Source organism: Oncorhynchus keta, unplaced genomic scaffold (genome assembly GCF_023373465.1).
Source record: "Oncorhynchus keta strain PuntledgeMale-10-30-2019 unplaced genomic scaffold, Oket_V2 Un_contig_24678_pilon_pilon, whole genome shotgun sequence".
NCBI classification, from domain to species: domain Eukaryota; kingdom Metazoa; phylum Chordata; class Actinopteri; order Salmoniformes; family Salmonidae; genus Oncorhynchus; species Oncorhynchus keta.
The window spans coordinates 18,392-42,500 of NW_026284045.1; the positions used below are offsets into that span (position 1 = coordinate 18,392).

General features: G+C 46.7%; 2 protein-coding genes and 1 long non-coding RNA gene across 6 annotated transcripts in view; 1 reads left to right on the plus strand and 2 right to left on the minus strand.

Annotated features, from left to right (window-relative positions):
* Positions 1-737: 737 nt before the first annotated feature.
* Positions 738-16,544, minus strand: LOC118382518 (golgin-45). The gene is given in 10 exon segments (XM_052505845.1): positions 738-1,843; positions 2,337-2,379; positions 2,435-2,537; positions 2,540-2,560; positions 12,246-12,376; positions 12,569-12,768; positions 15,091-15,200; positions 15,203-15,610; positions 15,861-16,016; positions 16,241-16,544. Coding segments are annotated over 9 exon segments (1,239 nt in total). The 5' UTR covers positions 15,889-16,016; positions 16,241-16,544; the 3' UTR covers positions 738-1,648.
* Positions 7,457-12,008, minus strand: LOC127922132 (uncharacterized). Of its 4 annotated transcripts, XR_008110448.1 has the most exons (7): positions 11,888-12,008; positions 11,568-11,823; positions 11,118-11,341; positions 10,772-11,053; positions 10,250-10,281; positions 9,526-9,589; positions 7,457-7,852 (listed from the first exon to the last, which is right to left on the minus strand). It is a non-coding gene; the product is annotated as an uncharacterized LOC127922132 (long non-coding RNA). The 4 variants fall into 4 exon arrangements; XR_008110449.1 differs by having other exon boundaries at positions 10,250-10,313; positions 10,884-11,053; positions 11,568-12,001; XR_008110446.1 differs by having other exon boundaries at positions 11,568-12,001.
* Positions 16,545-16,732: 188 nt separating the features above from the next.
* The window catches only part of ercc5 (excision repair cross-complementation group 5), a 31,794-nt gene continuing 24,417 nt past the window's right edge, over positions 16,733-24,109 (plus strand). The window contains exons 1-4 of the mRNA XM_052505846.1: positions 16,733-16,868; positions 16,975-17,080; positions 19,928-20,103; positions 21,229-21,344. Of these exons, the coding sequence (XP_052361806.1) occupies positions 16,993-17,080; positions 19,928-20,103; positions 21,229-21,344 (380 nt within the window). The 5' untranslated portion in view covers positions 16,733-16,868; positions 16,975-16,992. The remainder of the gene's footprint in view (positions 16,869-16,974; positions 17,081-19,927; positions 20,104-21,228; positions 21,345-24,109) is intronic.

The window sequence follows — 24,109 nt, forward strand, 5'->3', positions numbered from 1 at the left end:
AGGGTTCTCTCAATAGATGCTGTCCAGTTAACACTGAGGACATCATGTTCCTAGTCTTCAGCAGGGTTCTCTGTAAATAGATGCTGTCTCTAACACTGAGGGCATCATGACTCCCTAGTCTTCAGCAGGGTTCTCTCAATAGATGCTGTTTCTAACACTGAGGGCATCATGACTCCCTAGTCTTCAGCAGGGTTCTCTCAATAGATGCTGTCTCTAACACTGAGGGCATCATGACTCACTAGTCTTCAGCAGGGTTCTCTCAATAGATGCTGTCTCTAACACTGAGGGTATCATGACTCACTAGTCTTCAGCAGGGTTCTCTCAATAGATGCTGTCTCTAACACTGAGGGTATCATGATGTCATGACTCACTAGTCTTCAGCAGGGTTCTCTCAATAGATGCTGTCTCTAACACTGAGGGTATCATGATGTCATGACTCACTAGTCTTCAGCAGGGTTCTCTCAATAGATGCTGTCTCTAACACTGAGGGGTAACCTAGACATGACCAGGTGAGGGGTTCCTTACTAATTAGTTACCTAGACAACCAGGTGAAGGTAGTTGACTTACTAGTCTTCAGTAACCTAGACAACCAGGTGAAGGGAGTTGCTTACTAATTAGTAAACTAGACAACCAGGTGAAGGGAGTTGCTTACTAATTAGTAACCTAGACAACCAGGTGAAGGTAGTTGCTTACTAATCTAGTAACCTAGACAACCAGGTGAGGAGAGTTCCTTACTAATTAGTAACCTAGACAACCAGGTGAAGGGAGTTGCTTACTAATTAGTAACCTAGACAACCAGGTGAAGGGAGTTGCTTACTAATTAGTAACCTAGACAACCAGGTGAAGGTAGTTGCTTACTAATTAGTAAACTAGACAACCAGGTGAAGGGAGTTGCTTACTAATTAGTAACCTAGACAACCAGGTGAAGGGAGTTGCTTACTAATTAGTAACCTAGACAACCAGGTGAAGGTAGTTGCTTACTAATCTGTAACCTAGACAACCAGGTGAGGAGAGTTCCTTACTAATTAGTAAACTAGACAACCAGGTGAAGGGAGTTGCTTACTAATTAGTAACCTAGACAACCAGGTGAAGGGAGTTGCTTACTAATTAGTAACCTAGACAACCAGGTGAGGAGAGTTCCTTACTAATTAGTAAACTAGACAACCAGGTGAAGGGAGTTGCTTACTAATTAGTAACCTAGACAACCAGGTGAAGGTAGTTGCTTACTAATCAGTAACCTCAATTCACCAGTCAAGTACAAGGAAGGACCAGAAACCCACAGACACTCGGCCGTCCGTGGTCCGACTTTGACCATATTATTTTTGGGAAGCCCCATTGATTCTAAGATGGAACACTTTCAGATTCTCCGAACTCACTTCCTTGTTTAAATCACTTGCTCTGCTCACGTTCTGAAGCCCACAATGTCGTGGAAGGTTCTAAGAGTTATGAGACGGTGACGGACTGAGAGAGATCAGCCAATTAAAATCAGCGGTTGTTTCGTCAGCTTCTGCCGTGCTTCCAGTCAAGTCCCGCTCTGAGGCCGCTGTGAAACCAGACGGTTCGACGGAGTGAGAGTCGACTGGTGTTCCTCACAGCGGCCTGCGTCGACCTGTCCAGGTTAAAGGTCACGACCCCTGCCCTCTGACCCCTAGAGGACCAGGATGTCTCCGCTGCAGCGCTCGCAGCAGTTGAAGGTGATGTTCTCATAGCGAGTGTAAGGGTGGAACCGGCCGATGCTCTTCTTATTGGTCAGGAAGGCCGAGGGGGAGGAGTCGGAGATAGAGAGGGGGGAGGGCTCTTCCTCGTTGTCTGAACAGGAAATCGGGTCCAGGATCTTCAACACCTGAGAAGAGAGGGGGGGGAGGGGGGGGGGGAGGGGGGAGGGGGACAGAAAGAGTGAGCGGGTTGTTTCTGGATTAGAGGCCAGTGTGAGAGTCCTGCTGGGGGGGACAGAAAGAGTGAGCGGGTTGTTTCTGGATTAGAGGCCAGTGTGAGAGTCCTGCTGGGGGGGGGGGGACAGAAAGAGTGAGCGGGTTGTTTCTGGATTAGAGGCCAGTGTGAGAGTCCTGCTGGGGGGGGGGAGACAGCAAGAGTGAGCGGGTTGTTTCTGGATTAGAGGCCAGTGTGAGAGTCCTGCTGGGGGGAGACAGAAAGAGTGAGCAGGGTTGTTTCTGGATTAGAGGCCAGTGTGAGAGTCCTGCTGGGGGGAGACAGAAAGAGTGAGCAGGTTGTTTCTGGATTAGAGGCCAGTGTGAGAGTCCTGCTGGGGGGGACAGAAAGAGTGAGCGGGTTGTTTCTGGATTAGAGGCCAGTGTGAGAGTCCTGCTGGGGAGGACCTTCTCAGCCATCTTCAGCAGGCCAGTGTGAGGTGTGGGGGAGCTTGAGACCTGTCTTCCTTTAGAGGCCAGTGCTCCAGCTGTCCTGCTGGCCCAACCTTCCCCAGAGGCCGTCCGCCAGCTTGTGATTGGCCAGGGCTAGTTCTCCCGTGCTGAGTGGCTGGCCACTGGGGTAGTAGGTCTGGATTAGACCCCACTGTGAGAGACCAGCAGCTGCTCCAGAGGGGGAGACAAAAAGAGTGAGCGGGTTGTTTCTGGATTAGAGGCCAGTGTGAGAGTCCTGCTGGGGGAGATCAGAAAGAGTGAGTGGGTTGTTTCTGGATTAGAGGCCATGTCTGTGAGTTGTACCTGTGGGTTAGCATCATGTCTGTTTCTGGTTAGAGGCCACTGTACCTGTGGGTTAGCATCATGTCTGTGTGTTGTACCTGTGGGCCAGCATCAGTCCTGCTGGGGGAGACAGAAAGAGTGACGGGTTGTTTCTGGATTAGAGGCCAGTGTGAGAGTCCTGCTGGGGGGGGACAGAAAGATGAGCTGTGGTTGTTTCTGGATTAGAGGCCAGTGTGAGAGTCCTGCTGGGTTAGACAGAAAGAGTGAGTGGGTTGTTTCTGGATTAGAGGCCAGTGTGAGAGTCCTGCTGGGGGAGACAGAAAGAGTGAGCGGGTTGTTTCTGGATTAGAGGCCAGTGTGAGAGTCCTGCTGGGGGAGACAGAAAGAGTGAGCGGGTTGTTTCTGGATTAGAGGCCAGTGTGAGAGTCCTGCTGGGGGAGACAGAAAGAGTGAGCGGGTTGTTTCTGGATTAGAGGCCAGTGTGAGAGTCCTGCTGGGGGGGGACAGGGGAGCGGGTTGTTTCTGGATTAGAGGCCAGTGTGAGAGTCCTGCTGGGGGAGACAGAAAGAGTGAGCGGGTTGTTTCTGGATTAGAGGCCAGTGTGAGAGTCCTGCTGGGGGAGACAGAAAGAGTGAGCGGGTTGTTTCTGGATTAGAGGCCAGTGTGAGAGTCCTGCTGGGGGGGAGACAGAAAGAGTGAGCTGGGTTGTTTCTGGATTAGAGGCCAGTGTGAGAGTCCTGCTGGGGGAGACAGAAAGAGTGAGCATCATGGGTTGTTTCTGGATTAGAGGCCAGTGTGAGAGTCCTGCTGGGGAGACAGAAAGAGTGAGCGGGTTGTTTCTGGATTAGAGGCCAGTGTGAGAGTCCTGCTGGGGGGGAGACAGAAAGAGTGAGCGGGTTGTTTCTGGATTAGAGGCCAGTGTGAGAGTCCTGCTGGGGGGGAGACAGAAAGAGTGAGCGGGTTGTTTCTGGATTAGAGGCCAGTGTGAGAGTCCTGCTGGGGGGAGACAGAAAGAGTGAGCAGGTTGTTTCTGGATTAGAGGCCAGTGTGAGAGTCCTGCTGGGGGAGACAGAAAGAGTGAGCGGGTTGTTTCTGGATTAGAGGCCAGTGTGAGAGTCCTGTTGGGGGGGAGACAGAAAGAGTGAGCATGGTTGTTTCTGGATTAGAGGCCAGTGTGAGAGTCCTGCTGGGGGGAGACAGAAAGAGTGAGCGGGTTGTTTCTGGATTAGAGGCCAGTGTGAGAGTCCTGCTGGGGGGAGACAGAAAGAGTGAGCGGGTTGTTTCTGGATTAGAGGCCAGTGTGAGAGTCCTGCTGGGGGAGACAGAAAGATGAGCGGGTTGTTTCTGGATTAGAGGCCAGTGTGAGAGTCCTGCTGGGGGGACAGAAAGAGTGAGCTGGTTGTTTCTGGATTAGAGGCCAGTGTGAGAGTCCTGCTGGGGGGAGACAGAAAGAGTGAGCGGGTTGTTTCTGGATTAGAGGCCAGTGTGAGAGTCCTGCTGGGGGGAGACAGAAAGATGAGCTGGGTTGTTTCTGGATTAGAGGCCAGTGTGAGAGTCCTGCTGGGGGGGGAGACAGAAAGCTGTGAGCGGGTTGTTTCTGGATTAGAGGCCAGTGTGAGAGTCCTGCTGGGGGGAGACAGAAAGAGTGAGCAGGTTGTTTCTGGATTAGAGGCCAGTGTGAGAGTCCTGCTGGGGGGAGACAGAAAGAGTGAGCGGGTTGTTTCTGGATTAGAGGCCAGTGTGAGAGTCCTGCTGGGGGGAGACAGAAAGAGTGAGCGGGTTGTTTCTGGATTAGAGGCCAGTGTGAGAGTCCTGCTGGGGGGGGAGACAGAAAGATGTCTGGGTTGTTTCTGGATTAGAGGCCAGTGTGAGAGTCCTGTCTGGGGGAGACAGAAAGAGTGAGCTGGGTTGTTTCTGGATTAGAGGCCAGTGTGAGAGTCCTGCTGGGGGAGACAGAAAGAGTGAGCGGGTTGTTTCTGGATTAGAGGCCAGTGTGAGAGTCCTGCTGGGGGAGACATCATGAGTGAGCGGGTTGTTTCTGGATTAGAGGCCAGTGTGAGAGTCCTGCTGGGGGGAGACAGAATCAGTGAGCAGGTTGTTTCTGGATTAGAGGCCAGTGTGAGAGTCCTGCTGGGGGGGGGGGGGAGACAGAAAGAGTGAGCAGGTTGTTTCTGGATTAGAGGCCAGTGTGAGAGTCCTGCTGGGGGAGACAGAAAGAGTGAGCAGGTTGTTTCTGGATTAGAGGCCAGTGTGAGAGTCCTGCTGGGGGAGACAGAAAGAGTGAGCGGGTTGTTTCTGGATTAGAGGCCAGTGTGAGAGTCCTGCTGGGGGGGGAGACAGAAAGAGTGAGCGGGTTGTTTCTGGATTAGAGGCCAGTGTGAGAGTCCTGCTGGGGGGGGGGAGACAGAAAGAGTGAGCAGGTTGTTTCTGGATTAGAGGCCAGTGTGAGAGTCCTGCTGGGGGGAGACAGAAAGAGTGAGCAGGTTGTTTCTGGATTAGAGGCCAGTGTGAGAGTCCTGCTGGGGGAGACAGAAAGAGTGAGCTGGGTTGTTTCTGGATTAGAGGCCAGTGTGAGAGTCCTGCTAGACAGACCTTCTCAGCCATCTGAGCAGGTTGTTTCTGGGTTAGAGGCCTGTGTGAGAGTCCTGGGGGGGGAGCATCATGTCTGGTGTTGAGGCAGTTAGGTTGTTGTCTGGATTAGAGGCCAGTGTGAGAGTCCTGCTGGGGGGAGACAGAAAGAGTGATCATGTCTGTGATTGAGGCCAGTGTGAGAGTCCTGTCTGGGTTAGACAGAAAGCATCATGTCTGTGTGTTGTACCTGTGGGTTAGCATCATGTGTGAGAGTCCTGTACCTGGGGTTAGCATCAGAAAGATCAGGTTGTTTCTGGATTGTACCTGTGGGTTAGCCATGTGTGTGAGTACCTGTGGGTTAGCATCATGTCAGGTTGTTTCTGGTGTTTAGAGGCCCTGAGTCCTGCTGGGGGGAGACTGTGGGTGAGCATCATGTCTGTGTGTTGTACCTGTGGGTTAGCATCATGTCTGTGTGGGTACTGTGGGTTGTCATGTCTGTGGATTGGCCTGTGTGTTAGCAGTCCTGTCTGGGTTAGAATCATGTCTGTGTGTTGTACCTGTGTGTTAGCATCATGTCTGTGGGTTGTTGTTGGGTTAGAGTCCACCTGTGAGTTAGCATCCTGTCTGTGGGGTGGGGGAGACATCAGGTTGTTTCTGGATTAGCATCATGGTGTGTGTACCTGTGGGTTAGCATCATGTCTGTTGTGTACCTGGGTTAGCAGGCCATGTGTGAGTACCTGCATGGGGGCATCATGTCTGTGTGTTTCTGTGGGTTAGAGGCCAGTCTGTGGGTGCTAGCATCACTTGTACCTGTCTCAGCCATGGGTTCTCAGCATGTCTGTGTGTGTAGGGTTAGCATCATGTCTGTGTGTTGTACCTGTGGGTTAGCATCATGTCTGTGTTGTTGTACCTGTGTGATTGGCTGTGGGCATCATGTCTGTGTGTTGTACCTGTGGGTTAGCATCATGTCTGTGTGTTGTACCCCCACTGGGAGAGTTAGCATCCATCAGCTGTCTGTACCTGTGGGAGACAAACTGTGTGTTGTGGGTTGTATCTGTGGGTAGCATCTGTCTGTGTGTTGTACCTGTGGGTTAGCATCATGTCTGTGTGTTGTACCTGTGGGTTAGCATCATGTCTGTGTGTTGTACCTGTGGGTTAGCATCATGTCTGTGTGTTGTAGTACTGTACCTGTGGGTTAGCATCATGTCTGTGTGTTGTACCTGTGGGTTAGCATCATGTCTGTGTGTTGTACCTGTGGGTTAGCATCATGTCCTGTTGTACCTGTGGGTTAGCATCATGTCTGTGTGTTGTACCTGTGGGTTAGCATCATGTCTGTGTTGTACCTGTGGGTTAGCATCATGTCTGTGTGTTGTACCTGTGGGTTAGCATCATGTCTGTGTGTTGTACCTGTGGGTTAGCATCATGTCTGTGTGTTGTACCTGTGGGTTAGCATCATACTGTACCTGTGGGTTAGCATCATGTCTGTGTGTTGTACCTGTGGGTTAGCATCATGTCTGTGTGTTGTGTACCTGTGGGTTAGCATCACCTGTGGGTTAGCATCATGTCTGTGTGTTGTACCTGTGGGTTAGCATCATGTCTGTGTGTTGTACCTGTGGGTTAGCATCATGTCTGTGTGTTGTACCTGTGGGTTAGCATCATGTCTGTGTGTTGTACCTGTGGGTTAGCATCATGTCTGTGTGTTGTACCTGTGGGTTAGCATCATGTCTGTGTGTTGTACCTGTGGGTTAGCATCATGTCTGTGTGTTGTACCTGTGGGTTAGCATCATGTCTGTGTGTTGTACCTGTGGGTTAGCATCATGTCTGTGTGTTGTACCTGTGGGTTAGCATCATGTCTGTGTGTTGTACCTGTGGGTTAGCATCATGTCTGTGTGTTGTACCTGTGGGTTAGCATCATGTCTGTGTTGTACCTGTGGGTTAGCATCATGTCTGTGTGTTGTACCTGTGGGTTAGCATCATGTCTGTGTGTTGTACCTGTGGGTTAGCATCATGTCTGTGTGTTGTACCTGTGGGTTAGCATCATGTCTGTGTGTTGTACCTGTGGGTTAGCATCATGTCTGTGTGTTGTACCTGTGGGTTAGCATCATGTCTGTGTGTTGTACCTGTGGGTTAGCATCATGTCTGTGTGTTGTACCTGTGGGTTAGCATCATGTCTGTGTGTTGTGGGTTAGCATCATGTCTGTGTGTTGTACCTGTGGGTTAGCATCATGTCTGTGTGTTGTACCTGTGGGTTAGCATCATGTCTGTGTGTTGTACCTGTGGGTTAGCATCATGTCTGTGTGTTGTACCTGTGGGTTAGCATCATGTCTGTGTGTTGTGGGTTAGCATCATGACTGTGTGTTGTGGGTTAGCATCATGTCTGTGTGTTGTACCTGTGGGTTAGCATCATGTCTGTGTGTTGTACCTGTGGGTTAGCATCATGTCTGTGTGTTGTACCTGTGGGTTAGCATCATGTCTGTGTGTTGTGGGTTAGCATCATGTCTGTGTGTTGTGGGTTAGCATCATGTCTGTGTGTTGTATAGAAGTCCTACTGTACCTGTGGGTTAGCATCATGTCTGTGTGTTGTACCTGTGGGTTAGCATCATGACTGTGTGTTGTACCTGTGGGTTAGCATCATGTCTGTGTGTTGTACCTGTGGGTTAGCATCATGTCTGTGTGTTGTACCTGTGGGTTAGCATCATGTCTGTGTGTTGTACCTGTGGGTTAGCATCATGTCTGTGTGTTGTACCTGTGGGTTAGCATCATGTCTGTGTGTTGTACCTGTGGGTTAGCATCATGTCTGTGTGTTGTACCTGTGGGTTAGCATCATGTCTGTGTGTTGTACCTGTGGGTTAGCATCATGTCTGTGTGTTGTACCTGTGGGTTAGCATCATGTCTGTGTGTTGTACCTGTGGGTTAGCATCATGTCTGTGTGTTGTACCTGTGGGTTAGCATCATGTCTGTGTGTTGTACCTGTGGGTTAGCATCATGTCTGTGTGTTGTACCTGTGGGTTAGCATCATGTCTGTGTGTTGTACCTGTGGGTTAGCATCATGTCTGTGTGTTGTACCTGTGGGTTAGCATCATGTCTGTGTGTGTTGTACCTGTGGGTTAGCATCATGTCTGTGTGTTGTACCTGTGGGTTAGCATCATGTCTGTGTGTTGTACCTGTGGGTTAGCATCATGTCTGTGTGTTGTACCTGTGGGTTAGCATCATGTCTGTGTGTTGTACCTGTGGGTTAGCATCATGTCTGTGTGTTGTACCTGTACCTGTGGGTTAGCATCATGTCCTACTGTACCTGTGGGTTAGCATCATGTCTGTGTGTTGTACCTGTGGGTTAGCATCATGTCTGTGTGTTTTACCTGTGGGTTAGCATCATGTCTGTGTGTTGTACCTGTGGGTTAGCATCATGTCTGTGTGTTGTACCTGTGGGTTAGCATCATGTCTGTGTGTTGTGGGTTAGCATCATGACTGTGTGTTGTGGGTTAGCATCATGTCTGTGTGTTGTACCTGTGGGTTAGCATCATGTCTGTGTGTTGTACCTGTGGGTTAGCATCATGTCTGTGTGTTGTACCTGTGGGTTAGCATCATGTCTGTGTGTTGTACCTGTGGGTTAGCATCATGTCTGTGTGTTGTACCTGTGGGTTAGCATCATGTCTGTGTGTTGTACCTGTGGGTTAGCATCATGTCTGTGTGTTGTACCTGTGGGTTAGCATCATGTCTGTGTGTTGTACCTGTGGGTTAGCATCATGTCTGTGTGTTGTACCTGTGGGTTAGCATCATGTCTGTGTGTTGTACCTGTGGGTTAGCATCATGTCTGTGTGTTGTACCTGTGGGTTAGCATCATGTCTGTGTGTTGTACCTGTGGGTTAGCATCATGTCTGTGTGTTGTGGGTTAGCATCATGTCTGTGTGTTGTACCTGTGGGTTAGCATCATGTCTGTGTGTTGTACCTGTGGGTTAGCATCATGTCTGTGTGTTGTACCTGTGGGTTAGCATCATGTCTGTGTGTTGTACCTGTGGGTTAGCATCATGTCTGTGTGTTGTACCTGTGGGTTAGCATCATGTCTGTGTGTTGTACCTGTGGGTTAGCATCATGTCTGTGTGTTGTACCTGTGGGTTAGCATCATGTCTGTGTGTTGTACCTGTGGGTTAGCATCATGTCTGTGTGTTGTACCTGTGGGTTAGCATCATGTCTGTGTGTTGTTGGCATCATGTCTGTGTGTTGTACCTGTGGGTTAGCATCATGTCTGTGTGTTGTACCTGTGGGTTAGTATCATGTCTGTGTGTTGTACCTGTGGGTTAGCATCATATCTGTGTGTTGTACCTGTGGGTTAGCATCATATCTGTGTGTTGTACCTGTGGGTTGGCATCATATCTGTGTGTTGTACCTGTGGGTTAGCGTCATGTCTGTGTGTTGTACCTGTGGGTTAGCATCATGTCTGTGTGTTGTACCTGTGGGTTAGCATCATGTCTGTGTTGTACCTGTGGGTTAGCATCATGTCTGTGTGTTGTACCTGTGGGTTAGCATCATGTCTGTGTGTTGTACCTGTGGGTTAGCATCATGTCTGTGTGTTGTGTGGGTTAGCATCATGTCTGTGTGTTGTACCTGTGGGTTAGCATCATGTCTGTGTGTTGTACCTGTGGGTTAGCATCATGTCTGTGTGTTTTACCTGTGGGTTAGCATCATGTCTGTGTGTTGTACCTGTGGGTTAGCATCATGTCTGTGTGTTGTACCTGTGGGTTAGCATCATGTCTGTGTGTTGTACCTGTGGGTTAGCATCATGTCTGTGTGTTGTACCTGTGGGTTAGCATCATGTCTGTGTGTTGTACCTGTGGGTTAGCATCATGTCTGTGTGTTGTACCTGTGGGTTAGCATCATGTCTGTGTGTTGTACCTGTGGGTTAGCATCATGTCTGTGTGTTGTGGGTTAGCATCATGTCTGTGTGTTGTACCTGTGGGTTAGCTTCATGACTGTGTGTTGTACCTGTGGGTTAGCATCATGTCTGTGTGTTGTACCTGTGGGTTAGCATCATGACTGTGTGTTGTACCTGTGGGTTAGCATCATGTCTGTGTGTTGTACCTGTGGGTTAGCATCATGTCTGTGTGTTGTACCTGTGGGTTAGCATCATGTCTGTGTGTTGTACCTGTGGGTTAGCATCATGTCTGTGTGTTGTACCTGTGGGTTAGCATCATGTCTGTGTGTTGTACCTGTGGGTTAGCATCATGTCTGTGTGTTGTACCTGTGGGTTAGCATCATGTCTGTGTGTTGTACCTGTGGGTTAGCATCATGTCTGTGTGTTGTACCTGTGGGTTAGCATCATGTCTGTGTGTTGTACCTGTGGGTTAGCATCATGACTGTGTTGTACCTGTGGGTTAGCATCATGTCTGTGTGTTGTACCTGTGGGTTAGCATCATGTCTGTGTGTTGTACCTGTGGGTTAGCATCATGTCTGTGTGTTGTACCTTGTTAGCATCCTGTGGGTTAGCATCATGTCTGTGTGTTGTACCTGTGGGTTAGCATCATGTCTGTGTGTTGTACCTGTGGGTTAGCATCATGTCTGTGTGTTGTACCTGTGGGTTAGCATCATGTCTGTGTGTTGTACCTGTGGGTTAGCATCATGTCTGTGTGTTGTATAGAAGTCCTACTGTACCTGTGGGTTAGCATCATGTCTGTGTGTTGTACCTGTGGGTTAGCATCATGTCTGTGTGTTGTATAGAAGTCCTACTGTACCTGTGGGTTAGCATCATGTCTGTGTGTTGTACCTGTGGGTTAGCATCATGACTGTGTGTTGTGGGTTAGCATCATGTCTGTGTGTTGTACCTGTGGGTTAGCATCATGTCTGTGTGTTGTACCTGTGGGTTAGCATCATGTCTGTGTGTTGTACCTGTGGGTTAGCATCATGACTGTGTGTTGTACCTGTGGGTTAGCATCATGTCTGTGTGTTGTACCTGTGGGTTAGCATCATGTCTGTGTGTTGTACCTGTGGGTTAGCATCATGTCTGTGTGTTGTACCTGTGGGTTAGCATCATGTCTGTGTGTTGTACCTGTGGGTTAGCATCATGTCTGTGTGTTGTACCTGTGGGTTAGCATCATGACTGTGTGTTGTACCTGTGGGTTAGCATCATGTCTGTGTGTTGTACCTGTGGGTTAGCATCATGTCTGTGTGTTGTACCTGTGGGTTAGCATCATGTCTGTGTGTTGTACCTGTGGGTTAGCATCATGTCTGTGTGTTGTACCTGTGGGTTAGCATCATGTCTGTGTGTTGTACCTGTGGGTTAGCATCATGTCTGTGACTGTTGTACCTGTGGGTTAGCATCATGTATGTGTGTTGTACCTGTGGGTTAGCATCATGACTGTGTGTTGTACCTGTGGGTTAGCATCATGTCTGTGTGTTGTACCTGTGGGTTAGCATCATGTCTGTGTGTTGTACCTGTGGGTTAGCATCATGTCTGTGTGTTGTACCTGTGGGTTAGCATCATGTCTGTGTGTTGTACCTGTGGGTTAGCATCATGTCTGTGTGTTGTACCTGTGGGTTAGCATCATGTCTGTGTGTTGTACCTGTGGGTTAGCATCATGACTGTGTGTTGTACCTGTGGGTTAGCATCATGTCTGTGTGTTGTACCTGTGGGTTAGCATCATGTCTGTGTGTTGTACCTGTGGGTTAGCATCATGACTGTGTGTTGTACCTGTGGGTTAGCATCATGTCTGTGTGTTGTACCTGTGGGTTAGCATCATGTCTGTGTGTTGTACCTGTGGGTTAGCATCATGTCTGTGTGTTGTACCTGTGGGTTAGCATCTGTGTGTTGTACCTGTGGGTTAGCATCATGTCTGTGTGTTGTACCTGTGGGTTAGCATCATGTCTGTCATATCTGTAGCATCATTGTACCTGTGGGTTAGCGTCATGTCTGTGTGTTGTACCTGTGGGTTAGCGTCATGTCTGTGTGTTGTACCTGTGGGTTAGCATCATGTCTGTGTGTTGTACCTGTGGGTTAGCATCATGTATGTGTGTTGTACCTGTGGGTTAGCATCATGTCTCTAGAGAACTCGTCTCTCTCACTCAGCAGGTCTGTGATGGCGCTCTGAGCCTCTCTGGTCTGGTGCTGGAGAGAAACCCTGGCATTGGTCAGCTCCTCCGCCATCACTCTTGAAGAGATACCACACACACACACACACACACACACACAAAACAGTCAGTCGATACACACTGACACACACACTGACACACACTGACACACACACACACACACACACACACACACACACACACACACACACACACACACACACACACACACACACACACACACACACACACCTTCCCTCCCTCACCCCTACCTGGACGCTAGGAACTTGCTCCTCCAGACATCACATTGTATAGACATGCGTTCCAGCTGTTCTGCTGTGGAGGCCCGGCTGCGACCCAGAGCCTCGTTCTCTAAGATCAGCTGGTTCTTCTCTCTGGCCAGACGCTCAAAATGGTACTGCAGGTCATCACCTACAGAGGCTACCAGCAGCTTCTTCAACTCTCTGTTCACCTATAGGACAACACAGAGTTGAGTCGGTTCAAATATGGACCAGAGTACTGTATTTCATGTGCCAACATTTTCTGAAAACACAAGTACTATCCTTATCGGGACAAAGGCAAGTGCTGATTAACTCCTACAGTCACTGAACAAAACTCAGGGTCCAGATTAACTCCTACAGTCACTGAACAAAACTCAGGGTCCAGATTAACTCCTACAGTCACTGAACAAAACTCAGGGTCCAGATTAACTCCTACAGTCACTGAACAAAACTCAGGGTCCAGATTAACTCCTACAGTCACTGAACAAAACTCAGGGTCCAGATTAACTCCTACAGTCACTGAACAAAACTCAGGGTCCAGATTAACTCCTACAGTCACTGAACAAAACTCAGGGTCCAGATTAACTCCTACAGTCACTGAACAAAACTCAGGGTCCAGATTAACTCCTACAGTCACTGAACAAAACTCAGGGTCCAGATTAACTCCTACAGTCACTGAACAAAACTCAGGGTCCAGATTAACTCCTACAGTCACTGAACAAAACTCAGGGTCCAGATTAACTCCTACAGTCACTGAACAAAACTCAGGGTCCAGATTAACTCCTACAGTCACTGAACAAAACTCAGGGTCCAGATTAACTCCTACAGTCACTGAACAAAACTCAGGGTCCAGATTAAACTCAAAACTACAGTCACTGAACAAAACTCAGGGTCCAGATTAACTCCTACAGTCACTGAACAAAACTCAGGGTCCAGATTAACTCCTACAGTCACTGAACAAAACTCAGGGTCCAGATTAACTCCTACAGTCACTGAACAAAACTCAGGGTCCAGATTAACTCCTACAGTCACTGAACAAAACTCAGGGTCCAGATTAACTCCTACAGTCACTGAACAAAACTCAGGGTCCAGATTAACTCCTACAGTCACTGAACAAAACTCAGGGTCCAGATTAACTCCTACAGTCACTGAACAAAACTCAGGGTCTACAGTCAGAACAAAATTAACTCCTACAGTCACTGAACAAAACTCAGGGTCCAGATTAACTCCTACAGTCACTGAACAAAACTCAGGGTCCAGATTAACTCCTACAGTCACTGAACAAAACTCAGGGTCCAGATTAACTCCTACAGTCACTGAACAAAACTCAGGGTCCAGATTAACTCCTACAGTCACTGAACAAAACTCAGGGTCCAGATTAACTCCTACAGTCACTGAACAAAACTCAGGGTCCAGATTAACTCCTACAGTCACTGAACAAAACTCAGGGTCCAGATTAACTCCTACAGTCACTGAACAAAACTCAGGGTCCAGATTAACTCCTACAGTCACTGAACAAAACTCAGGGTCCAGATGAACTCCTACAGTTGAACAAAACTCACTCCTACAGTCACTGAACAAAACTCAGGGTCCAGATTAACTCCTACAGTCACTGAACAAAACTCAGGGTCCAGATTAACTCCTACAGTCACTGAACAAAACTCAGGGTCCAGATTAACTCCTACAGTCACTGAACAAAACTCAGGGTCCAGATTAACTCCTACAGTCACTGAACAAAACTCAGGGTCCAGATTAACTCCTACAGTCACTGAACAAAACTCAGGGTCCAGATTAACTCCTACAGTCACTGAACAAAACTCAGGGTCCAGATTAACTCCTACAGTCACCGAACAAAACTCAGGGTCCAGATTAACTCCTACAGTCACCGAACAAAACTCAGGGTCCAGATTAACTCCTACAGTCACTGAACAACTCTAAATAGTGTGTTTCATAGTGTTAAAGGCCCAAATGCAGCTGTTTAAAAAAAAAAAATCTCTCAATATCAAATTATTTCTGGGGGAACAATTAAGGTCCTCACGGTGATCGTCTTCAATTAAAAATGGTTTTTGAATGCACCAATTTGTAAGTCGCTCTGGATAAGAGCGTCTGCTAAATGACTTAAATGTAAATGTTTTATAAAAAAGAAACAGAAATAGCTTCTTAGCTAAGAATAATTTCTCAAGCAAGAATTTAGTTTGGACTGTCTGGGAGTGGCCTGAGTGGTGAAGGGAAAACTGAAAACTAGCTGTTATTGGCAGAGAGGATTGGAACTATCTTTCTTACTGGTCTATTATTGGTCTATTAACTTTACCTCCTGGTGATGTCACCAGGCAGGCCAAACCTCCATCCCACCAAAACAGGCTCAGGAAGTCTTTTCCAACAGCTCTTACACTAAAAGGTCCTTATCATAATTTTCACAGTGGTTCTCCAAACTCAGTGTGGAAATATATATAAAACGCAGTAATTTGATGTTTTTGATGGCACTGGGCCTTTACATTAACTAATTTACCCACCTCAGTCTGCACGTGGAGCTGGTTGAGGAGCCCCTCCTTGTCCTGCAGCAGTCGTCTCTCTGAGTTCTGCAGCTTCTCCATGACTCCTCTCAGGTCCTCCAGAGGAGGGGAGGGGGCCGCTCCTCCATCTGCTGCCCAGCCCAGGCCTCTCCTTTCTCCTCAGCCGGGCCCACATGACCCCCACTCCGGCTGATGGCGGCACGGGGAACAACGATCCTCACCGCCTCCACCACCGTGCAGGCCTCCCGGGGAACCTTCCCCAGGTGGAGCACCCCGGGGGGCTGGGGGGCAGACGGGGTGGCTCTGGGACTGGCTCTGGGGCTCTGCTGCGGGGTGGAGTGGGGGCTGTGCTGGAGGCTGGCGGGGGCAGGGTGTGTCTTCTTGGGGCTTTGTTTGGGACAAGCTACCTTAAGTAGTGGCACCGAAGACAGAGGCGTATCCACGGCACCGATCTCCTTAGCGACTGGGGGCTTGTCTGTCTCCATGCCGTCGCCGGGGCCCCTGACTGGACGGACGGAACCTGGAACATGGCAAACATTCTGGAATGTTATCTCTCTCTCTCTCTCTCAATGTATTGGCTGGAGGAGTTGTCAGGTCTCAACATGGCTGTGTGTGACTGGCTGAGAGGATGCAGGGGGAGGATGTAAACAACAGTCTGTGGAATGATAGGGGGTGATAACGGCTTACCTCTGTCTGCTACCGCAGCGGTAGACATGATGGTAGAGGAAGTCTTCACAACAGTGGAATGATAGGGGGTGATAACGGCTTACCTCTGTCTGCTACTGCAGCGGTAGACATGATGGTAGAGGAAGTCTTCACAACAGTCCAGTCGAATGGCAGAGGGACAGGGCGGTGGACGACTTCCAGGATGGCAGTTTAGATCTCTCTCCCGAAGACAGACAGATGTTGATTCTGAGTTTACCACCCTGTCAGACATGTTAATTAATCAAATAAAATAAGAAAGTAGCGAGAGAATCTCACACAGCTCCTGTAACTAGCGAATGGACTTTTTTCTGCCTTCAATTATTTTATATTTTTTTATATGTTTTGAATTGGTAAAATTAAGAGTCAAAAACAGCTGCCCTTTCCAACTAGTTGTTTACCTGGCTAGTTCAGTCGCTGGCTGAGCTCCAAGGATAAAATAACTCACCTGATATCTGTGGATGAGCTTTAACAGCAGCACATGATCAACACCCAGCCGGTCAGATAAGGATATAAGAGAAGGGAGTTCAGCTTTCCTCAACTAACAGTAACTGACAACAAAACAAACCGAGTAGGAAACAAAGGCCCTGGACATAAACGTGTAAACATTGTTAACTAACATCAGCAGTGTAAAATGAGTGTAACGTAAGAGAGATATCAAAACGGTATCAGAATAAACATGCACATTACTGTTGTTTACCCGATTAAAAATATTTCCTCTGTTAAATCTTGGTCGCCATCTTGTTTGTGTTCTCACCGACCGGACACTGTTGGCTTGGCGGACGTGGACGGGTGTCCGGCAGGAAACAGACTCTGAATCAGCTTGGACGATTTCTCATCCTTAGTGGGGACAGTAAACAGATATCCCAAATCTGATTCACGATCAGTAAACGGAAGTTGAGACGACGGCGTTACAAAATTACCAAACCGCGGAATAATAATAATAACCGGAACTATTATCCGCACTACTGTGTTCCACCGCAGGAAATAAAATATTGTTACACCCACAGAAGACAACTTTTAAAAAATGTACCGAAGATAATAAATTCTGGTTAAACTATTGTCCTCTAGTACAGGTGAGTTTGATATCCACGTGTGTGTATTTGAATCGAGCCTTTTTACAATAGTTTCAACGATATGGGCGATTTGCTATAGTCTCATTTTGGTCTTGATGTTGTCTAGGCTGTCACTCGGAGAGCAATGGGGGTACACGGGCTGTGGAAGCTGCTTGAGACCACCGGGAAGCCCATCAACCCCGAGACGCTCGAGGGCAAGATCCTGGCTGTCGGTATCCTTCCGGACACCACAAGGAAGTCCCCCACCTATCGCTCTCTTAAACTCTTTCTTTCTCTCTCCTTGTTCTATACTTTTTTTTAAAGTAGGGTTCCCTACTTCTCCCACTCAATCTCCCACCCATAACTACTGCACATCCCAGTCATAACATGTCTGCATCTTACATAGAGTTAGTGTCTAGTGTATTGTGCAGGAAACCAAATTACTCCATGTGTAACTCTGTGTTGTTGTCTGTTCACACTGCTTTGCTTTATCTTGGTCAGGGTCGCAGTTGTAAATGAGAACTTGTTCTCAACTAGACCTACCTGGTTAAATAAAGGTGAAATAAAAATGATTAAAATAATTGGTCACATACACATGGTTAGCAGATGTTAATGCGAGTGTAGCGAAATGCTTGTGCTTCTAGTTCCGACAATGCAGTAATAACCAACTATTAATCTAACCTAACAATTCCACAACTACTACCTTATAGACACAAGTGTAAAGGGATAAAGAATATGTACATAAAGATATATGAATGAGTGATGGTACAGAGCGGCATAGGCAAGATACAGTAGATGGTATTGAGTACATAAATCATATGAGATGAGTATGTAAACAAAGTGGCTATATAGACTGATATAGACAGTGTGGTTATATAGACTGATATAGACAGTGTGGTTATATAGACTGATATGACAGTGTGGTTATATAGACTGATTAGACAGTGTGGCTATATAGACTGATATACAGTCTGGTTATATAGACTGATATAGACAGTGTGGTTATATAGACTGATATAGACAGTGTGGTTATATAGACTGATATAGACAGTGTGGTTATATAGACTGATATAGACAGTGTGGTTAGACATAGTACTGATATAGACAGTGTGGTTATATAGACTGACTATAGACAGTGTGGTTATATAGACTGATATAGACAGTGTGGTTATATAGACTGATATAGACAGTGTGGTTATATAGACTGATATAGAGATATATAGACTGATATAGACAGTGTGGTTATATAGACTGATATAGACAGTGTGGTTATATAGACTGATATAGACAGTGTGGTTATATAGACTGATATAGACAGTGTGGATATAGACTGATATAGACAGTGTGGTTATATAGACTGATATAGACAGTGTGGTTATATAGACTGATATAGACATCTGATATAGACAGTGTGGTTATATCTGATATAGTCAGTGTTATATAGACTGATATAGACAGTGTGGTTGTATAGACTGATATAGACAGTGTGGTTATATAGACTGATATAGACAGTGTGGTTATATAGACTGATATAGACAGTGTGGTTATATAGACTGATAGTCCTGACAGTGTGTCTATATGACTGATATAGATATAGACTGATATAGACAGTGTGGTTATATAGACTGATATAGACTGGTTATATAGACTATAGACAGTGTGGTTATATAGACTGATATAGACAGTGTGGTTATATGACTGATATAGACAGTGTCTATATAGACTGATATAGACAGTGTGGTTATATAGACTGATATAGACAGTGTGGTTATATAGACTGATATAGACAGTGTGGTTATATAGACTGATATAGACAGTGTGGATATAGACTGATATAGACAGTGTGGCTATATAGACTATATAGACTGTAGACAGTGTGGTTATATAGACTGATATAGACAGTGTGGTTATATAGACTGATATTGGTTATATAGACTGATATAGACAGTGTGGTTATATAGACTGATATAGACAGTGTGGTTATATAGTCTGATATAGACAGTGTGTCATATAGACTGATATAGACAGTGTGGTTATATAGACTGATATAGACAGTGTGGTTATATAGACTGATATAGACAGTGTGTCAATGTTATAGACTGATAGACAGTGTGGTTATATGACTGATATAGACAGTGTGGTTATATACTGATATAGACAGTGTGTGTATAGACAGTGTGGTTATATAGACTGATATAGCTAGACAGTGTGGTTATATAGACTGATATAGACAGTGTGGTTAGATATAGACAGTGTGGTTATATAGACAGTGTGGTTATATAGACTGATATAGACTATATAGACCTGATATAGACAGTGTGGTTATATAGACTGATATAGACAGTGTGGTTATATAGACTGATATAGACAGTGTGGTTATATAGACTGATATAGACAGTGTGGTTATATAGACTGATATAGACAGTGTGGTTATATAGACTGATATAGACAGTGTGGTTATATAGACTGATATAGACAGTGTGGTTATATAGACTGATATAGACAGTGTGGTTATATAGACTGATATAGACAGTGTGGTTATATAGTGATATAGACAGTTATATAGACTGATATAGACAGTGTGGTTATATAGACTGATATAGACAGTGTGGTTATATAGACTGATATAGACAGTGTGGTTATATAGACTGATATAATAGACTGATATAGACAGTGTGGTTATATAGACTGATATAGACAGTGTGGTTATATAGACTGATATAGACAGACTGTGTGGTTATATAGACTGATATAGACAGTGTGGTTATATAGACTGATATAGACAGTGTGGTTATATAGACTGATATAGACAGTGTGTCATATAGACTGATTTAGACAGTGTGGTCATATGACTGATATAGACAGTGTATGTACAGTATATACATATGAGATGAGTGTGTAGACAATGTAAACAAAGTGGCATAGTTAAAGTGGCTAGTGATACATGTATTACATAAAGATGCAGTAGATGGTATAGCTGTTCAGTATATACATATGAGATGAGTATGTAAACATTCTGTAAAGTTAGCTAGTTGTCTGCCTGTGTCTCTGTAGAGATCCTTGACCTGTCCCTCTCCCAGACATCAGTATCTGGTTGAACCAGGCAGTGAAGGGTGTGAGAGACAGGGAGGGTAACAGTGTCCAGAACGCCCACCTCCTCACCCTGTTCCATCGTCTTTGTAAATTGCTCTATTTCCGCATCAGACCTGTCTTCGTGTTCGATGGAGACGCACCTCTGATCAAGAAACAGACCCTGGTGTGTTGTCTGTCTGTCTGTCTCTGTCTGGACCCTGGTGTGTTGTCTGTCTCTGTCTGTCTGTCTCTGTCTGGACCCTGGTGTGTCTGTCTGTCTGTCTGTCTGTCTGGACCCTGGTGTGTTGTCTGTCTGTCTGTCTGTCTGTCTGGACCCTGGTGTGTTGTCTGTCTGTCTCTGTCTGTCTGGACCCTGGTGTGTTGTCTGTCTGTCTCTGTCTGGACCCTGGTGTGTGTTGTCTGTCTGTCTCTGTCTGTCTGGACCCTGGTGTGTTGTCTGTCTGTCTGGACCCTGGTGTGTGTTGTCTGTCTGTCTCTGTCTGTCTGTCTCTGTTCTGTCTGTCTGTCTGTCTGTCTGTCTGGACCCTGGTGTGTTGTCTGTCTGTCTGTCTGTCTGTCTGTCTGTCTGGACCCTGGTGTGTGTTGTCTGTCTGTCTGTCTCTGTCTGTCTGGACCCTGGTGTGTTGTCTGTCTGTCTGTCTGTCTGGACCCTGGTGTGTGTGTCTGTCTGTCTGTCTGTCTGTCTGGACCCTGGTGTGTTGTCTGTCTGTCTGTCTGTCTGGACCCTGGTGTGTGTTGTCTGTCTGTCTGTCTGTCTCTGTCTGTCTGGACCCTGTGTTGTGTGTCTGTCTGTCTGTCTGTCTGTCTGTCTGTCTGTCTGTCTGTCTGTCTGTCTGTCTGTCTGTCTGTGTGTGTGTGTGTGTGTGTGTGTGTGTGTGTGTGTGTGTGTGTGTGTGTGTGTGTGTGTGTGTGTGTGTGTTGTCTGTGTGTGTGTGTGTGTGTGTGTGTGTGTGTTTATTCTGTCTGTGTGTGTGTGTGTTCATGTTGTGTGTGTGTGTGTGTGTTCATGTTGTGTGTGTGTGTGTGTTTGTGTCTGTCTGTATGTATGTGTGTGTGTGTGTGTGTGTGTGTTTATTCTGTCTGTGTGTGTGTGTGTGTGTGTGTGTGTGTGTGTGTGTGTGTGTGTGTGTGTGTGTGTGTGTGTGTGTTTATTGTGTGTGTGTGTGTGTGTGTGTGTGTGTGTGTGTGTGTGTGTGTGTGTGTGTGTGTGTGTGTGTGTGTGTGTGTGTGTGTGTGTGTGTGTGTGTGTGTGTGTGTGTGTGTGTGTTAACCCTGTGCTTCCCTCCAGACCATCAGAAGACAGAGAAAGGAGGAGAAGACTATGGAGTCCAAGCAGACCAATGACAAACTCCTCAAGACCTTCCTGAAGAGACAAGCCATCAAAGCTGCTCTGGGAGAGAGGAGGTGAGGAGAGGAGGAGAGGAAGGGGGAAGAGTGGAGAGGAGGAGAGGAAGGTCTGTATTTAGGTCTGTAACCATAGAGGTCTGGTCTGTAACCATAGAGGTCTGGTCTGTAACCATAGAGGTCTGGTCTGTAACCATAGAGGTCTGGTCTGTAACCATAGAGGTCTGGTCTGTATAGAGGTCTGTAACCATAGAGGTCTGGTCTGTAACCATAGAGGTCTGGTCTGTAACCATAGAGGTCTGGTCTGTAACCATAGAGGTCTGGTCTGTAACCATAGAGGTCTGGTCTGTAACCATAGAGGTCTGGTCTGTAACCATAGAGGTCTGGTCTCTATATAGGCCTGTAACCATAGAGGTCTGTTCTGTAACCATAGAGGTCTGGTCTGTAACCATAGAGGTCTGGTCTGTAACCATAGAGTCTGGTCTGTATATAGGTCTGTAACCATAGAGGTCTGGTCTGTAACCATAGAGGAGTCTGTATATAGGTCTGTAACCATAGAGGTCTGGTCTGTAACCATAGAGGCCTGGTCTGTAACCATAGAGGTCTGGTCTATATATAGGTCTGTAACCATAGAGGTCTGGTCTGTAACCATAGAGGTCTGGTCTGTAACCATAGAGATCTGGTCTATATATAGGCCTGTAACCATAGAGGTCTGGTCTATATATAGGTCTGTAACCATAGAGGTCTGGTCTCTATATAGGTCTGTAACCATAGAGGTCTGGTCTGTATCTAGGTCTGTAACCATAGAGGTCTGGTCTGTAACCATAGAGGTCTGGTCTGTAACCATAGAGGTCTAGTCTGTAACCATAGAGGTCTGGTCTGTAACCATATAGTCTAGTCTGTAACCATAGAGGTCTGGTCTGTAACCATAGAGGTCTGGTCTGTAACCATAGAGGTCTGGTCTGTAACCATAGAGGTCTGGTCTGTATAAGGTCTGTAACCATAGAGATCTGGTCTGTATATAGGTCTGTAACCATAGAGGTCTGGTCTAGGTCTGTAACCATGGAGGTCTGGTCTGTATATAGGTCTGTAACCATGTCTGGTCTAGGTCTGTAACCATAGAGGTCTGGTCTGTAACCATAGAGGTCTGGTCTGTAACCATAGAGATCTGGTCTGTGTCTGTAACCATAGAGATCTGGTCTGTGTATAGGTCTGTAACCATAGAGGTCTGGTCTGTAACCATAGAGGTCTGGTCTGTAACCATAGAGATCTGGTCTGTATAGGCCTGTAACCATAGAGGTCTGGTCTGTAACCATAGAGGTCTGGTCTGTAACCATGTCTGGTCTGTAACCATAGAGTCTGGTCTGTATATAGGCCTGTAACCATAGAGGTCTGTCTGTATATAGGTCTGTAACCATAGAGGTCTGGTCTGTATAGGTCCATAGAGGTCTGGTCTGTCTAGGTCTGTAACCATAGAGGTCTGGTCTGTAACCATAGAGGTCTGGTCTCTATATAGGTCTGTAACCATAGAGATCTGGTCTGTATATAGGCCTGTAACCATAGAGGTCTGGTCTGTAACCATAGAGGTCTGTCTGTAACCATAGAGGTCTGGTCTGTAACCATAGAGATCTGGTCTGTATATAGGCCTGTAACCATAGAGGTCTGGTCTGTATATAGGTCTGTAACCATAGAGGTCTGGTCTGTATAGGTCTGTAACCATAGAGGTCTGGTCTAGGTCTGTAACCATAGAGGTCTGGTCTGTAACCATAGTCTGTCTGGTCTGTAACCATGTCTGGTCTGGTCTGTAACCATAGAGATATGGTCTGTGTATAGGTCTGTAACCATAGAGGTCTGGTCTGTAACCATAGTCTGCCTGGTCTGTAACCATAGAGATCTGGTCTGTAACCATAGAGGTCTGGTCTGTCTAGAGGTCTGTATATAGGCCTGTAACCATAGAGGTCTGGTCTGTAACCATAGAGGCCTGGTCTGTAACCATAGAGATCTGGTCTGTAACCATAGAGGTCTGGTCTGTAACCATAGAGGTCTGGTCTGTAACCATAGAGATCTGGTCTGTAACCATAGAGGTCTGGTCTGTAACCATAGAGGTCTGGTCTGTAACCATAGAGGTCTGTTCTGTAACCTGTCTGGTCTGTAACCATAGAGTCTGTCTGTAACCATGTCTGGTCTGTAACCATAGAGATCTGGTCTGTAACCATAGAGATCTGGTCTGTAACCATAGAGGTCTGGTCTGTAACCATAGAGGTCTGGTCTGTAACCATAGAGGTCTGGTCTGTAACCATAGAGGTCTGGTCTGTAACCATAGAGGTCTGGTCTGTAACCATAGAGGTCTGGTCTGTAACCATAGAGGTCTGGTCTGTAACCATAGAGGTCTGGTCTGTAACCATAGAGTCTGGTCTGTAACCATAGAGGTCTGGTCTGTAACCATAGAGGTCTGGTCTGTAACCATAGAGGTCTGGTCTGTAACCATAGAGGTCTGGTCTGTAACCATAGAGGTCTGGTCTGTAACCATAGAGGTCTGGTCTGTATATAGGTCTGTAACCATAGAGGTCTGGTCTGTATATAGGTCTGTAACCATAGAGATCTGGTCTGTAACCATAGAGGTCTGGTCTGTAACCATAGAGGTCTGGTCTGTAACCATAGAGATCTGGTCTGTAACCATAGAGATCTGGTCTGTAACCATAGAGGTCTGGTCTGTAACCATAGAGATCTGGTCTGTAACCATAGAGATCTGGTCTGTAACCATAGTGGTCTGGTCTGTATATAGTTCTGTAACCATAGAGGTCTGGTCTGTAACCATAGAGATC